General features: G+C 43.0%; 1 protein-coding gene across 1 annotated transcript; it reads left to right on the top strand.

Annotated features, from left to right (window-relative positions):
• Nucleotides 1-4,636: 4,636 nt before the first annotated feature.
• Nucleotides 4,637-6,491, top strand: LOC311187044 (calcium homeostasis modulator protein 6-like; the record flags this gene model as incomplete). Its single annotated transcript, XM_084258262.1, has 2 exons — nt 4,637-5,176; nt 6,120-6,491. The coding sequence occupies 2 exons, from the start codon at nt 4,637-4,639 to the stop codon at nt 6,489-6,491; spliced, it is 912 nt and encodes a 303-aa protein (XP_084114388.1).
• Between the last annotated feature and the right edge of the window lie 11,018 nt (nt 6,492-17,509).

Here is a 17,509-nt window from a genome sequence, read left to right as displayed (position 1 = left end):
GTTTTTTTGGGGTTTAGTGTTCTATAGATATCTGTTAAGCCCAATTGCTCTAGGTCCTTATTTAGAGCTTTGGTTTCTTTACTTATTTTTTGTCTTGTTGATCTATCCATTGTTGATAGTGGTGTGTTGAAGTCTCCCACTACATATGTGTTTTCTCTGATGTCTGTTTTCAGAGAGGACAACAGTTGTCTGATATATTTTGGTGCTCCTTCGTTTGGTGAGTATATGTTAATGAGTGTTATTTCTTCTTGAAGTATTGTCCCCTTGATCATAATGTAGTGACCATTGGGGTCTCTTTTTATCTTTTTGAGTTTGAAATCTGTTTTATCTGATATAAGTATAGCTGTTCCTGCTTTCTTTTTTGGTCCATTTGCTTGTAGGATTGTTTTCCATCCTTTAACTTTGAGCCTATTTTTATCTTTTGTAGCTAACTGTGTTTCCTGGAGACAGCAAAAGGTTGGGTTTTGTTTCTTAATCCAGGCTGCAACTCTGTGTCTTTTTATTGAAGAGTTTAGTCCATTTACATTTAAAGTTAATATTGATATGTTAGCATCTGTATTTGCCATTGTGTTTGTCTTTCCTTTGATTTTATTTATTTATTCTTTTAATAACTTTTTTTTTTTTTTTGGCCTTCTTTCATTGTTATTCGTCCCTCTGAGGTTCTGGCTTTAGGACTCCTTGTAGTATTTTTTGGAGTGAGGGTTTAGTTGTAATGAAATTCCGGAGTTTCTGTTTGTCTGGGAAGGTCCATATTCTTTCTTCAAAGAGGAAGGAGAGCTTTGCGGGATAGAGAATTCTTGGTTGGCATCTGTTTTCTTGGAGTCTGTTGACTATGTCCCTCCACTCTCTCCTTGCCCGTAGTGTTTCTTCGGAGAAGTCTGATGTCAGCCTGATTGGCTTTCCTTTGAATGTTATCTGTTTCTTCCCTCTTGCCAGCTTCATTATTTTTTCCTTGTCCTGGATTCTTGGGAGCTTTACTATTATGTGTCTTGCTGTATTTTTCCTTTCGTCGTGGAAGTTTGGTGTTCTTCTTGCTTCTTGTATATCAATTTTCAGCTCCTTCTTCACATTTGGGAAGTTCTCTTCAATTATCTCTTTGAATATTTTCTCTGTTCCTACATCTCTCTCCTCTCCTTCTGGGATTCCTATAACTCTTATATTTCTTTTCCTCATGGAGTCAGATAGTTCCCGAAGTCTTTCTTCGTTCTTTTTCCTTCGTACTTCTCTTTCCTTTTCTGTTTTGTTTCTTTTTATTTCTGTGTCTTCAAGAGTACTTATTCGTTCTTCCATTTCATCTATTCTGCTTTCATTGCTTTTCCCAGAATTCTTTAGTTCTTCCATTAATTCTTTGATCTCCTGCATTTCTTTTACTTCCCTCTTTAGGGACTCAATTTCATTCTTCTGACCATTGTTTTCCCTCTCTAGGGACTCAATTGCATTCTTCTGATCGTTGATTATTTTTCCCTTATCATTGTTTTCCTTTATGACTTCTGTCAGTTTTTTAATCACAGCAATTTTAAATTCTCTTTCTGGAAGGCTCAGAAGTTCTTCCAAGTTACTGTCGTTGCAATCTGGGGGCTGCTTTTCTTTTTGTGGTGTGCTTTTTCCCTGGGGAGTTGCTTGGTTGCGTGTGGTTCTTCTCCTCCCTACTGTCTGTTTTCTAATTTGCCGTATGCATTGGGACACTGTGTAGTTGGGACTGGCCGGCATCTTGGGTGAGCTTCTCTGCTCTCCTTTGGTTCCTCCAGGAGTCATCTGTCAGTTTCAAGCAGTCTGTACTGGAGAAAGGTCCCTGTTCTAAAATGCCGATGTGGGGACACACTCCCCTGTGCGCCTGGTCTGCCCCAGCGGTGGGTTCCTGCTCCCCCTCTGGGCTTGGACTGCAGGCCAGAGGGGGTCTGGCGCGGGCGAACTTCCCCCGCTCACCTCTGGCTCCTGAGGAAGCCTTCTGCAGGTAGTCTTTACTGAAGAAATGTCCCTGTTCTAAGATGGTGATGTGGGACACACTCCCTGCACTTCCAGTGTCAGGCACACTCTTCTGCGCGCCTGGTGTGCCCTGGCTGTGGGTGCTCGCTCCCCCTGTGGGCTCAGACTACTGGTCGGAAGGGGCCTGGCGTGGGCTAACTCCCCAGCAGGCCACTGGCTCCTCTAGGTGCCTCTGCTGGCTTCAAGTCGCTAGGTGGCGCCAGAGATCTCTCCTGGAGCCCTTGGGGAGCTGATTTTCCGCCCCGTGGGACAGGGAATAGAGCGGGAATGGTAGGGTAAACCTCAACGGCTTTGGGGTGCTGTGTTTGCCTTGTGCCCCACCGTCGTGGGGAACCCACGCCCCTAATTTCGTGTCCCGGGTGTCAGTTCCAAAGCCCTCAGTTCCAGGACTCAGGCTGTAGCCCAGTTCAGTGGCGCGGGAATGGCGCCTTTTGAATCCCGCTCCCGTGCCTGGGCGCCTGGTTCCTGCCTAGGTCGCAGGCGCAGGGACCTGGGCAGCTGCGATCTGGATCTGCGTTTGCTTTTCAACTGCACTGCTTTTCCGCGCGCGATCCTGATTCCGATCCGCACTTGGTTTTCCAGCGCGCCGCTTTTCCGCGCAATCCTGACCGCGATCCGCGCCTGCTTTTCCAGCGCGCCGCTTTTCTGCATCAGGCTTACCGGGCAGCCCGGGGCTGTGTGCTGGTGCTGGTCTCCTCCTGGGCGGGGTCTCTCTCCTCTGCGGCGGATCCTGCAGGGTTCTCCACAGCTCCCGTTCACGGGGTGTGGTGGCTGCAATAGTTCCTTTCCACTCACAGTCCAGCCTGCTGCGTAGTTCGTTCTTGTTGGCCGTTCTGGTTTGTTGTTTCCCTCCTCTCTGCCGGTCGGAGAGTGCCGCCTCTGTGGGCGGGGGAGGGGAGCAGGGTTCTGCGCTTCCCTCCCTTCTGGTCCTCTTTTATGGCAACTTTCTTCTTCGGGCAGTTTGCTGGCGTCACCCGTTTATCTTCCGTGTCCGGGTTCTCACTGGGACCTGCCGCTTTTCCTCCCTATTAACTTTTTTTAATGGGAGATCTTACTCGCAGCGTCTCCTCGCCACCATGTTGCTCCGTCCGCACTTATGTCAATTTTAGAGCCATGTATAGCAATAGCTTGACTTCTCATGGTTTTAAAGTTATTTTCTGCATTTAAATTTATTTAAAATTAAATAAAAAGATGCACATCAAAGTCATGATCCTCTTTGCCTATGGAAAGTAGGAACAGAGGCAATTTGAATTTTACCTGTTGTAAAGGCAGGAATGACCACTGAGCAGGTTTTCTTTGATCCCATGCAGACCGGGTAAAGGAGCTGTAGACTGAGTTTTGAAATACAAAAGCTAACTTTGTCCTCATTTCCTCCTCTCCCCCCAGAAGATCTTGTCTTCCTTAATTTTTAACAGAAATCAAATAATAAGGAGGCTACTTTGAAGTTATTTGGGTCCTTGGGGTCTACATGAGGGCCAAATCCTACTTATCATTCAACATATTTAATCAACTGTTATCCATGAAAGCTACATATTTTCTTATCCTATTTTTGACTTGGTTTTATGGTTCAGCCCATGAAACCCGTAAGATCCCAGAACTTTCTCCTTTCCCTTTCTTGATTTACAAAGAGAAGGTTGCAAGGAACTGAGGGCGGAGTTAAGCCACTATGTTCTCTGTTTGGGTATTGAACTGGCTGATGTGATGTGGGTCTCTCTCTTGGCCACGCGGTGCACTTGGCCTTTCACCAGCTCAGCAGATCATTGGGATTCCAGGTCAGCAGAACGGGTAGGACGCATTTACGAACTTATCTTCCTCTTTTTCTCCCTGAGTTATTCATGTCCCCATTTCCCCTTCCCTTGTAAATAAACCTTTTATCAATCTTTTGTGTGTGTTTGCAGTTTAGCATTTATAAATCCCTTTAAGCATGCAGTTGAGGACCCACAGTCAGGCAACCCGTTTTATATCGGGGTTGCTCTGTAACAGATTGGGTGAAAGAGACATGGGTGAGAGACCCATGGGGAGGTTAACATTGGCAACTTTTATCTTAATTTTAATTTTGCTCTTTTCCTTTTAGACTTGTCTGACTGCTTCTGACCCTTTTCTATGGGTCCCTGCCAGAAGGTGCTTTATATTTGTGCACAGCTTTCAGGCCTTGCTTTGGACTCAACCTGTTTGGGGGGACATTTACCCACAAGGGGATGGGTAACTTTGGATGCTTGATTTGGAAACTATCTTCTTTGACTTTTCTGTGTTGCACACTAATTGTATTGAAGTTCCTTTCCATGAAAGGTTTATGTGTTTTGTCTTAATGCAGTGGATGGCAGAACCTATTTTAGGGCAGGCAGGTTTTAGGGATTCTGTGCTACCCCTCTCCCTGCCCTGTAAGTCAAGGTCACCTGTGCTATCTTCTTCTAAGAATGGATCGCTAGTGGAGAAGTCAAGGGTATGTGCTTGATTCTGTTTGTCTGCCAGAGCTGATTTGGTTGCAAAAAGAAATCGAAACCTTGTGAAGCCCTCCTCTCTTTCAGAAAGTTGTTTTTTTGTTTTGTTTTGTTTGTTTTTTTGCTAAGAACAGGAAATCCCAGCCCCCAGCCCACCCAAACGACTGCTGAAGCAGCAGAGAGGCAGAAGCACCCAGGTCTGACTTGAAATGGCAAACTGCCTTAATACCATCCTGGAGAACTTTCCCACATTGCTGAAGCACCGCAGCAAGCTGGAATATGGCTTGGTGAGCCTGCTGACCGCAGGAGGAGAGCGCATCTTCTCCACTGCAATATTCAAGTGCCCCTGCCACCCCACCTGGAACCTGCCCTATGGCATGGTCTTCCTGCTGGTGCCTGCACTTGGGCTCTTCCTCCTGGGCTACGTTCTGAACACACGCACCTGGATCCTGACGACCGGCTGCTGCAGGCTGAGCTGCAGCGATTGGTGCACCTGTGTGAGCCTGCGCTGGAAGGAGTTCCTGTGGATCCACACCACCGCCTTGGTCGCCCCGCTCACCTGGGTGGCTGTGGGGCTGCTCGGGGGCACTTTCTACCAGTGCTCTGCCAGCGGGATTGCCTACTTAGGGGGGCTCTTGTGCCTTGGCCGCAAAGACAACTGTTCCACGTTGATGCCCACGTTGCCCTGTCTGCCGAACCCAGAGCCCGACCAGCAGGACCTCCTGAACACACTCCAGGCCCACTCGCAGGTCGGGAGCTGGTGGGAGGAGTGGAGGGGACGGGCTTCAGGAGATGGGATGCGAGGCTGACCTGTGAGGCAAAATGGTGCCTTTTCTCCAGGTATAAGGCACCTGAAGACAAACTCGGACAGTTACTTGCTTCTACTGAGTCGAAAGGAGAAAATCTTTAAATAAAATGAAGGAAAAGGAGGAAAGGTGCCTATGTAGTGAGGCTGTGCCAGAGAACCCGTTAAGTCCTTTTCTTACCGACCTGAGCTGGATAGTGGCTAGCGGCTCAGAAAGCCAAAGACTGAACCACTGGGTGATTTTGCAAAGGAAGTTTTATGCCTGGTAGCCGGGGCCATGGCAGAGCAAGGCATTCTTAGAAAGCCTTCCCCTCTGCTGCCATTTGAAAGAGTATGTAAAGAAGGCATGAGGGGCTTCTGGTGCAGGGGATGCAACAACTGGTCTAGTTAGCTGTTGACATTTTCACTCTGGAAGGCTTCTTTGTTCTTTAACTGGCCTGAACGACCCCTAGATGGTTTCTGTGAGCTTAAAAGTGTTGTAGTAGGGCTGGGGGTGGGGGGTGTGAGCAGCCCTACACTTTGCCTCCTGAATCTTCTCACAGCCACAAGGAGAGAATACAAGGAGTCATCCAGAAGGCAGAATTATTACAGTGAAGTGGGTCTGCATGTAAAGCCACAGTCCCTCACTGCTTGTGGGAGTTTGAAGCACAATGCTTGTTTCGCTGGATTTGCCAAAATTGCATATTTGGAGTTCCAGTTCTCCTTGGGGTTTTGCAATGACTTGGAATAGAATTGATTCATCCAGCAATCAGCTGTATAAAGAAAGGAGTTCTGGAGGTCATGCCGCTCCTATTTCTTAAGGGATTAAGACATAATTAGCTGGGGACTAACAAACTTTATATAGATATAGATATAACTAAACTGCTATTCTGATTTGTTTTCCTAAGGTGGCTGGCTGGATCCTGATAGCTGTGGTTATCCTCATTCTAATGATTGGTACATCTATACACTATTGGAGATCTCCAGTTAGTTTTGGGCAGCAGAAATTTATCACCGAGTATGTGATTGAGGAGCAGAAGAGCCTTAAAATAGAATCCAGAAACATAGCAACTGAATTGGCAAAAGATAATGTTAAATGTTTCTTTGAGGGCTCACGTGCACATCGCGAGACTCCAAGCTGTAAAGAGTGGGACAGGATTTCACCAGTCCGTTATTTGAATCCAAAGGAATCATACTATAGCATGTTACACAAATATGTTGAGGAAAGAAAGAAGGGCGAAGTGCCTTCTACTTCTAATGTTGTAGAGGCACAAGTTTAAGACAGCACTGTGTGACCTTATGAATGAATGGGAACAAAAGTTCTTTTGAGCTTCATTTGAAAAATATTCTGTTTTATTGATGACTGCTTTTTTTTAAGGCTTCCAAACTGTGGAAACATAAGTATATATTTGAAATAAAAATTTAGAATTTTACCTGGCATTTTGTGGCTCCAGAGTGGTTATTAATCAAAAATAGGAAAATTAATCATGAAAAATTTTTAAAAATTAAAAAACTAGTTTAAGATAATTACAGGCAAAACCTATTATTTTTAGCTTGTAGGATCAAGGGAAAATTTAAACCTGTTTATTACAGTAAATTTCAAATATGCCCCCAAAGAGAAAGGATACTCATGAATTCCTGTGTGGTCGTTACACAGCATCATGTAGGGACATCAGATAAAACCCATGCTGTACAAATAAATGTAGAAATAGAAATTGTGACCTGGTTCACAGTATGGTAGAAGGATGTTGGGGAAGTCTGTGAAAAGCTGATCTCTGTAGAGTACAGCATATTAGGGACAGTATGTGTGACTGAGTGGGAAGCTTTAAAGGTGACTAGAAAACGGAGCAGGAGACAAATGGTCATGATGGGATATTGGTTCTCATCCTATGACCATTTTAGGAAGATTGATCTGCTTTTCTTGTGGGGAAGGGATGATGGGGGAAGAGAGAGAACCAAGGCACAATGGAGAGACTAACCAGGAGGCCACAGCAGTGGAAATAGGTAAGAGTGAAACTTGAACTGGGTTGATGGTGATGAAAATGGAAAAAGTAGAGATATTCAAGGTAGCTTAGGAAGTTAGTCATTATGCAATTTGTTGATGGAAAGGATGCAATTAATTTAATGAGAACAATGATGTCTGTAGAAAAAAAATCTGTTGCTTGATAATTTGAGGATATCAGGGGTTATTAGATTGTCATTCTTGTTCATCCCCCAAGTTTATGGCACTTTTTGTGTTTTTTTAAAAAAACAATATACTGCATGCTTATCATGGTACTTGGCTGAATTACCAAGTATAAGTCCCCTTGCCTGTCTCTCTTCGTCCCTTCATGAAACTGTTATAGGACAGGGAGAGGGGCAGCCCAAACCCCGCAAACCTGCCTATTCTAAATGGGTTCTGCCATCCGCCACATCAACACAAAACATATGAGACTTTAATGGGAAGGAACTTTAATAAAACTAGGAAACAATACAGGTAAGGCAAAGAGTCTAGTTTCTAAATGAAGCACCCAAAGTTACCCATCCCCTCGTGGGTAAAACTCCATCCATATGGGATCGGCCCAGAACAAGGCCCCAAAGCCTGCCACAAGTCTAAAGCATCTTCCAGTGGGGACCCACAGAAAAGGGTCACAAACAACCAGACAAGTCCGGAAGGAAAAGAGCAAAATCAACATCCAGATAAAAGCTGCCATTGTCACCTCCCCACGGGTCTCACCCACATCTGTGTCACCCAGTCTACGACCAAAAGACAAGCGCAGTTTCTTCACGTGTCTCTAGGCTCCATGCGCCTCCTCCAGGTCTCCTGGCTCCATCCTGCTTCCTTCCTCAGTCTCTTCTACAGCTTCTCCTCTTCCTGCTCAGCTCCACCCTCCCTTGGGTGGGGCAGGGAACCTCCCCCTTTCCTGGGACCACCCTGTTACAAAACTAAGCAGTAATGAAATGCATAGACTAGGTGGTTTATAAACAGCAGAAATTTATTTCTCACCACTTTGGAAACTGGGAAGACCAAGGACAATTCATATGGGTGATGTCTGCCAAGGCCCTACTTCCTAGATGATTGTCTTTTCATTGTAATTACAGAAGGTGGCAGGGGTGAGAGATCTCCGTGGAGCCTCTTTACCTATTCCCATTTATGAGGGCTCTGTCCTCATGACCTAAACACTTCCCAAAGGCTCCATCCCCATCCCCCATGACATTGGGATTAGGTTTCAACGTTAAGAATTTGGAGGGGACACAAATATCAGTCCATATCACTGTCACTCAAAGTCCTTAAGCTCTACCTTCTCCCCATTCCATCCTATCCTGCCTCAATTTTCAGTATTATCCAATATATAATTTCTAATTTAATCAAGCTTTGTAGCCTCTCTACCACACCAATTAAACATGAAAGTCTCAGTCACAAGTTTTCTATCAACTGATTCTCTTTTCTGTTATTATCCCAGTGTCTTTTTTGGGATTTGGTTTTGCCCTACTTAAACTTTATTTTTTTTTTTTTTTAAAGATTTCTTTATTTATGCATACAAGAGCTGGGGTACAGGCCAGAGATGCAGAGGGGTGAGAGGATTCACCAGAGACAGAGTGGGGAACAGAACAGGCAGACTGACTGAAATGCACTGCTGAGGGGAGCAACAGGAGAGACAGGAGAGGTCTGCCACACCATGTGGCTATCTCCCCGGCCAGCCAGGATCTATCCCATGCTGAAGAGGCTGCGGACACACAGTGCTGTGCTTTAACCCCTTGCACCACCAGGGAGGCCCCCTACTTACACTTTAATAGTTAATTTGTAACTGTGTCTTGGAAGCTGTCAGAAGAGATGAAATTTCTGGACCAGTGACAAAACTATTAATCACAGCAGAGTAAACAGCAAGAGCAGCATGTTTGCTCTGGTTCCCTTTACCCTCTAATCCTACAGGATATGTACTTACTGGGTGGGCTGCATTATTGGAGAGAACACAGAGCATCATCACCACCATTTTATACGCAATAGTAATCAAGCTTATGCTTTGTCTGAGAAGATTATTTTAGCTGTCCAGATTGCTGACTGCAAATACATCCCTGAGAAATGCCCTGGGTTAAAAGCAGTCATGGTATTGCATTCTTGGCCCACTCTTAAGACATATAAAAGTATGAGAGACCATGGAAGATATTCTCTCAACACATATTTTCCATCTTTCAAGCCATCTTTCCTCCTCAATACCTTTCCCAGCTACATCAATTCACAGCAACTTCTTCCTTCTCTCAACCGTTAGGACTTGATGTCTCAAATTCACTATAGCACTACATCATGTATCTCTTTGTAATGAAAACTATGTGTTTTCTCTTCCTAGCATGATTTTATACCTTCTAGAGACTTTAAAAAAAAAATCTCATAATTGCCACAAAGCAAACAATAAAAATCAAGAAACAAATGAGGAAGATTAAATATTTACTATGTAATTTATTAAGAAGAAACATTTTGGGTCCTTGGGGTCTACATGAGGGCCAAATCCTACTTATCATTCAACATATTTAATCAACTGTTATCCATAAAGCTACATATTTTTTTATCCTATTTTTGACTTAGTTTTAGGATTCAGCCCATGAAACCCATAAGACCAGAACTTTCTCCTTTCCCTTTCTTGATTTCATTACCACTGATTGTAGGGCAAGTCTAAAAAAATGTAGTAGGTTAAAAGCATGGAAGATCCATGTGAACAATGCATTATTTCCATTGTTTTACTCTTTTGGATTGCCTGTTGCTATATCCTTCCCCTGATTGTCACCAATAATTTAAAATTACAACATATCCCTCATGAGTAGGTCAACTCATATCTAGTGTTTGGCTACCACCTGGTCCACCGTTTTTCACAGTAAAAAGTTTCTGGAAAAATGAGACTTTGCTAACTATTACCTTTCCTTTGATAGGTTGTTTTCTTCTTCCTCCCTCTCACTTTCTCTTTCTCCCTCTCACTTTGACAAAGTTCCTTCCAGACCTTTCAGCCTCTAAACGTTTTGGAATTGTTCCATTAGCAACCCTGTAATGTGGAATTCCAGTCCTGAAAGAAACTAAAGCTACAACTGAAATTTTCAGACAATGTCTTACTAAAAACAGAGGATGTAAAAGTAAAGTGAGACGTGTGTTTAAAAAGAATGAAAGGTATGAGAATGGATATTTTAAAGGTCCTGAAAGTAAAGTAAAAAATGTTAATGCAACTGTTAAAGGTGTGAAAGAGGGAGGAAAAGAAATTGTTACAAAGCAAAGAAAGTGTTAAAAGTTAAAAAGCCAAAGAAAGAGCTAACAGTCTAAGAGAGGGATCTTAATTTTTTTTTTTTTTTATGTGTTACGTGGCAGGATGTTCACAGAGCAGGTTATCTATGATCCAGCAGATGGGTAAAGGAGGAGTCCTGGAGCCCTTAGTGGGTATCTCAGGCTTTTATTGAGCTGTTACATATAGACCAGCAACCAGATATACCACAGGCCGGGTGCTAGGGTGGCCAGGGGCCAGCAGACCTCCTGGCCCCCTGCATGTCTTCCCTCTGGGCTTCTCTAGCTTCTCTGTCTCCTCTCCTGCTTGCTCCTGCTTCTGTTTCTCTTGGTGACTATCTCAGTATACTCCTCCTATGGCCCACAGAAATAAACACGGTAGTTTGCAACAATGTAACAACTACAGGCTCCCCATCAGGCAGGGCAAACCTAATGGTGGGAGGGCAGAAAAGCCTGAAAACCATTTACCCTACAATGTGCTTCAACGACTTACTACAAACAGTAAAAGGACAAGTCATTCTAGCAGTTTACTTAATTAGTTCCAGAGATTAGACATAGTCTTGAAGGCCTACATTGACAGGGGGGAGACCAGTCAGGCTGAGACAAAAAAAAAGGGAGAAGGACAAGAGAAGGCCCCACTGTATGGCAGTTGCCATTGCCAGTACCAGCCAGCTGAAACTCACCCGAGGTCTCTCGGTCTCAGGCATTTGGAACCTCAACCTATTCATGGGCTGCCCCCTGCTTCCACTGCCAGCAACCGGGACACCTCAGCCAGGAATGTCTGCAGAAGCCACCCCATCCAGGCCATGCCCTCAGTACTATAGCACAGGGCACTGAAAGGACTGTTCCAGTCTCCGAGAGAGAGGTGGGTGTCAGCCCAAACCACAGGCCAAAATGGGAGGACAGTTTTGACCATCAGCTGCCTCTGACTGTGAAGAACCAGATACAGGAAAAGAAAGTGTTTCCTGAAGAAGCCCAGAAGTGAGATAAGCCTCAGATAAGCCTCACTTTCTGACCCTGAAAGTGGCAGACAAAAAAGAATCACCTTCTTGGTGAATAAGGGGCCACTTACTCTGCCTTGCTGCAATTCTTTAGACTGACCTACTGAGGAATAGCCTGAACCAGGACACTTTAACACTTCTAGTGAAATAGAAGAAAACCTAAAGGTATCAGAAATTATCTGTATTATAGATGGCCTTAAAAGACAGGCAGGACAAGGGCTTAGTTGGCTACAGTCAATCTTTGCCTGTATAGAAAACCAGCTTCTGTCCTGGTTGCTCCCCTTTCTCTTCCCTTACTAATTTTCTTTATTATTTCCTTGTTGGGCCTTGCATCCTCAACACCCTCATCAGAATCATCTTTGGTCTAAAGGCCAGCAGACTTCAAGTATGGAGCTGAATATAAGGCTTCCACCATCCTTCCGAGGTCCCTTAGATCTTCACCCTGTGGTGGGGCCCTCCCTGACTGCTTCCCCACATTTCCCATTTTCAGCAGGAAGCAGTTACTGATCAGATCAATGCCCTTTGTCCTAATCCCAATGCACCTGTGCACCATCACCACGCTCCCCTGTGCTCCTCCCTCCCTCCTTCTGGTCCCTATCCCTCCTCCTCCCGTGCAGTATGTCTCTCTTTTATAATTTCTGTTTGTGCTTTGTGTTTTGTACTGTTATTATTTTTTTAAACTTATGTCTTATTTGGTTCCCCTATATTCCAGCTATAAGTGAAACCATCTGATATTTTTCTTTTTCCTTCTGGCTTATTTCACTGAGCATAATTCCTTCTAGCTCCATCCATGTTGCTGGGAATGGCATGAGTTTATCTTTTTGAATTGCTGAATAATACTCCATTGTGTATATATACTACATCTTCTTGATCCGGTCATCTATTTTTGGGCATTTGGGTTGTTTCCAGGTTTTACCTATTGTAAATAGTCCTGCAATAAACATAGGTGTACAGGTGTTCTTTTGAATCAATGTTTTTGTGTCCTTTGGGTAAATCCCTAGGAGTGGAATTGCCAGGTCATATGGTAGCTCCATTTTTAGTAGACTGAGGAACCTCCAGACAGCTTTCATTAGTGTTTGGGCCAGTTTGCACTCCCACCAGCAATGCAGGAGAGTTCCGTTTTCACCACATCCTCACCAACATTTGTTGTTGCTAGTTATTTTGATATGTTCCATTCTTACTGGTGTAAGAAGACCACCACATATTTATTTATTTATTACTTATTTTTTAATTTTTTTACATCATTCATTTTTAAGCAATATTTGCTCCCCCACCCCCTCAGTTGTAGTCCCAGTAGAGTTTCCTTCACCAATGCACCCGAGCACCATCACCTCAGTCCCCTGTGCTCCTCCCTCCCTCCCTCTGATCCCTCATCCACCTCCTCCCCAGCAGGATGTCTCTGATTTGTAATTGTCCATTTTTGCTTTGTTGTGTTTGTACTGTTATTATTTTTTTTACACTGATTTATTATTTGGTCCCCCTACATTCCTGTTATAAGTGAAACCATCTGATATTTTTCTTTTTCCTTTTGGCTTATTTCACTGAGCACAATTCCTTCTAGCTCCATCCACGTTGCTGCAAATGGCATCAGTTTATCTTTTCTGATTGCTGAATAATATTCCATTGTGTGTATATACCACATATTCTTGATCCAGTTATCTATTTTTGGGCATTTGGATTGTTTCCAGGTTTTACCTATTATAAATAGTGCTGCAATAAACATAGGGGTACAGGTGGTCTTTTGGATCAATGAACTGAATTATTTAAAGGAGGTATTTTTCTTTTTACTGTAACTGTAGACAGCAACAGCAGGAAATAACAATCTCTTTGTATTTTAGTAGGTTCCTTAAGAAACTTCATTGCCTTCTTAAAATATGAGCCATCATCTTAGAAATCTAGTAGTGGAAAGCATGATAATGGAGGCTAAAGATATGGCAAAGCTTTTTCCATGATTATTGGTAAAAGTGACCCCTACATTAACATAACAGAACATTGTATGTAATAAACAAAAAGAACTCAGAAATGCACTGGAGAGAGGGCCTTAAAGAATTATCTAAATCTTCCTAAGATGCAAGTATGTAGAAAGAATATAGAAACAAAGACAGTGATATATATATTGTGTGTGTGTGTGTATAGATATGCTCATATGAACAAGCAGTCCCTAAGGAGGGGAGAGTTACTTTCTGAAGAATGAGGATATGGAGCACCAGAGCTGGAGCAAGGGCAGGGTGGGATTCCTGGGCAGACAAGGAGTCCATCTAGAAGACACTGATGTCCTTCCAGCTCAGTTCTCCAGCAGTCATCGTCATTACTTTTTTTTATAAGATTTTTTTTAAATTTATTTATACAAGAACCATGGTATAGGGCAGATGCGCAGGAGGGTGAGAGGATTCACCAGTGACAGCAGGGAATGGAACAGGCAGACTGATGAAATACACTGCTGAGGGGAGCAGTGGGTGCAACAGGAGAGGTCTGTGGCACCATGTGGGACCCTTGCCAGCCCACCGGAATAGAAGGCGCTGCTGAGGCTGTGGACAGCTTCACAGTGCTGCGCTCAATGGCTTGCACCACCAGAGAAGCCCCTTCGTCATTACTTCTCTGTATTTGTAGATGAGAATCCATTTCCCTTCTACATAAACTCCCAACATACTGTCAAATATCTACCCCAAACTCCTTCCTCTTTCCATGGGAAAAGAATAAATTGAAAGTCATTCCTTTTACTTGTTTTTACTATTCTTGCAACTTTATAACCGCAGACCCCAAGAAGCATTCTTTGAATAAATTGAAATTCTAACAGGAACTAGTTGTTTCCTTTTCCCTAACTCCCTGCTGCTCATAGTCAGGAGCACTTTTCAATCTCTTTTAAACAGTGACTTAACTCACCAAATCCCTATTGCTTTTCTAGATTTTCCCCCCAAAATGGATGTTTTTTTAATGAAGCAAGACTGAAATACTTAAGTCCAAATTGAAGAAAAACCTGCCTGGATACATTGAAAAGCGGTGGTGGTGATTCCTAAGTTGCCAGAAGCTGAATTCCCTGTGATCCTTTTTCAGGGGCTCCCCTAGCCAGCTACCTACCCACTTCCTTTTTTCTCCATTAACCTTTCTCCTCTGCCTTGTTTCTATGGCCCAATAGTGGGCACATAGAAGATGTGATAGAACACAGCCAGTCTATCCAAAGCAGGCAGGTGGATCTTACCATTTTGTTTCCCTCCAGGCATGGATAAACCACCCACACTACCTTTCAACCTTGCCTTTTCTTAGTTTACTGCTTTTTCTCCTCTTTGGTTCACACTCAGTTGTTCTGTATTCTTCAGTCACAGTAGTTTCTCACTATGATTTATTACTTCTGGCAAGACAAAGTGAGTTATTAGCATTCCAGTTTCAGGAAGTAGTCTTTGATATAACAACAATGTGTAAAGGAGGAAAGAAAAAGAAGAGATTGTGAAAAACCTCTTTCCTGACTAATTTCTTAGAGCCTCTCCATTAACTGAAGACACTTTGTGTTAGTATTTTCAACTTTAAAAGTAGCATATGCATGTTTTAAACCGGCTGGCCAGGGAGAAACCCACATGGCACAGCCGACCTCTCCTGCCTCGCCCGCTGCTCCCCTGAGCAATGTCTTCGGTCTGTCTACCTGGTCTGCTCCCCGCTCTGTCTCTGGTGAATTCTCTCACCCTCCCGCATCTCTAACTGTACCCAGTTCTTGCATAAATAAATAAATCTTAAAAAAAAACAAATCCAAAGGAAAGACACACAACAGATCTCTCCCTGCATTCATTTCCAACTACGTCTCCCACTTCTCAGAAGTAAATACTTGACAATAATTTTGGATCTTATAGTATGTTACATGTATCTACAAGGGAGGTGCATATATATGTATATATATGTATATGCACACACACATACACATATATATTCTCATTCATTCACTCATTCATGGATCGATTTACGCATTATTTCCACAAGTATTTACTGAACACCTGGGCACTGGGCTACAATGTCCATCTACATTTTTTAACCTGTCTTTTTCTAAGTTTACTTGTTAATTTTGTTATCTAAAATTGTGTCTTGCACATGGTAGATACTTAAAAGACTTATGAATCTTAATTTGATTTTTCTCTCATGGGTGGGTCTTGGGGCTAGCGTAGATATTTGTTAGAATCTAGAAATAGTATTTCAAGCCGGGTCATACCATTAGTTTGAATTCTCATGAAGTTTACTGACAATATTAGAGAACTCAATATTTCGTTTGAAGATGACCGTGAGAACTTTCAGTTTCATAGTGTGTGAATATATATTTCCTTCAAGAATTTTTCTTGTTTTTGCTTTTTGCAGGAAATGTTTGTGGTTCCTGAGACCCCTATGTGAAGCTGATAATGATTGTAAGCGGAAACCAAGTACTAAAATAAAACAAAGCCCATAATCATTGTTTCTTCAATGTGCTTAACATGAGGATCTCTAACTTATTACTTGAAAGCTAAAGTAGTAAATTGGTGCAAAATTTGTTATTTCCTGAAGTGTAAAGATCTCTCAAAGGCTGTCTAGTCTACTCTCAGAGAAAATTCTCAAATTCTGTTGACACCATTAGTGCATTATTCTATTTACACTAAAGGCTAAAGTTCTGAGCAATGTCTTTTCAGAAAAGAGTGGTTATAAAGGACTGGGCAATCTCCAGAATGGCTCCAGACATGATGGATGTGGATGGCAAGGTATTAGACTCAACTGGAGGTTCTAGGAGAAAATCATGCTGGCAGGCAGAACTCAAACTCTCAGTTATGGAAAGACTGGTATCTCAGAATAATGATCCATTTCAGGGAGATCCATGACTGAGGAGCATGTGGTAGCAAATCCAAGATGTCTTGTTAGGAGATATAAGTTGATAGGAAAATAGATCAGGATAGAACTCAGAAAAATAGATCAGGATAGAAGCTCTGTAACGAGCTTCAGGTTTAGGATTGTAAACTACATAGCCTGGTCTATAAAGTCTCTAAACCTGACCTTCACCTGCAGCTCTGTGCTCATGGTGTGCCTGCCATCTTCCTTCTCACCCTCATTTTCCCATCACTAGTTTTCTTTCTTTATTTTTTAATATTTAAATTTCTCTTAGATTTTATGACACAACATATGTGAAGCACACAGATTACAATAATAAAATGTACAATACTCTTTATTATAAATTTCATGTAGGCAATTGATTCACACAGATGCTTTGTTTACTTTTTGCTGCAATATTGGATTCATTGCTAACTTATGGTTGCAACTAACATATGAGTATATATTTTTTAATTGATTTTTTATTATTTTTCTATTTTTTTTAATTTTCTAGAGGCATGTCTTATTTATTTATTTATTATTTATTATTTGTTTGTTTGTTTGGTTTATACATGCACTGGGTACAGTCAGAAGCGTGGGAGGGTGAGAGAATTCACCAGAGCCAGAGCGGGGAGCAGAGCAGGCAGAAGGACTGAAGTACACTGCTGAGGGGAGCAGCGGGCGGCAGGAGAGGTCTGCTCACCATGTGGGACCCTCCTCCGGTGGCCGGGGAGCAGCCGGGGATCGAACCGGCTGCAGAGGCTGCAGGCAGCTTCGCAACCCAGCGCTCAACCGCTGCGCCACCGGGGAGGCCCTATTTTTCTATTTTTAAACAATATTTGCTTCCCCCACCCCTTCAGATTGAGTCCCCATAGAATTCCTTCCCCAAGGCACCCATGCACCATCGCCACAGTCCCCTGTGCTCCTCCCTTCCTCCCTCTGATCCCTCTCCCTCCTCCTCCCCTGCAGTATGTCTCTGATTTATAATGGTCTGTTTTTGCTTTGCTGTGTTTTATACTGTTATTTTTTTTTACAATGATATCTTATTTGGTTCCCCTATATTGCTGTTATAAGTGGAACCATCCAATAGTTTTCTTTTTCCTTCTGGCTTATTTCACTGAGCATAATTCCTTCTAGCTCCATCCATGGTGCTGAGAATGGCATGAGTTTATCTGTTTTGATTGCTGAATAATATTCCATTGTGTATGTAGGCCACATCTTGATCCAGTCATCTATT

This window comes from Talpa europaea, assembly GCF_964194135.1.
Source record: "Talpa europaea genome assembly, chromosome: 2".
In the NCBI taxonomy this organism is placed as follows: Eukaryota; Metazoa; Chordata; class Mammalia; order Eulipotyphla; family Talpidae; genus Talpa; species Talpa europaea.
The sequence above is the reverse complement of the archived record's forward strand: the minus strand, read 5'-3'. Positions and strand labels throughout refer to the sequence as shown.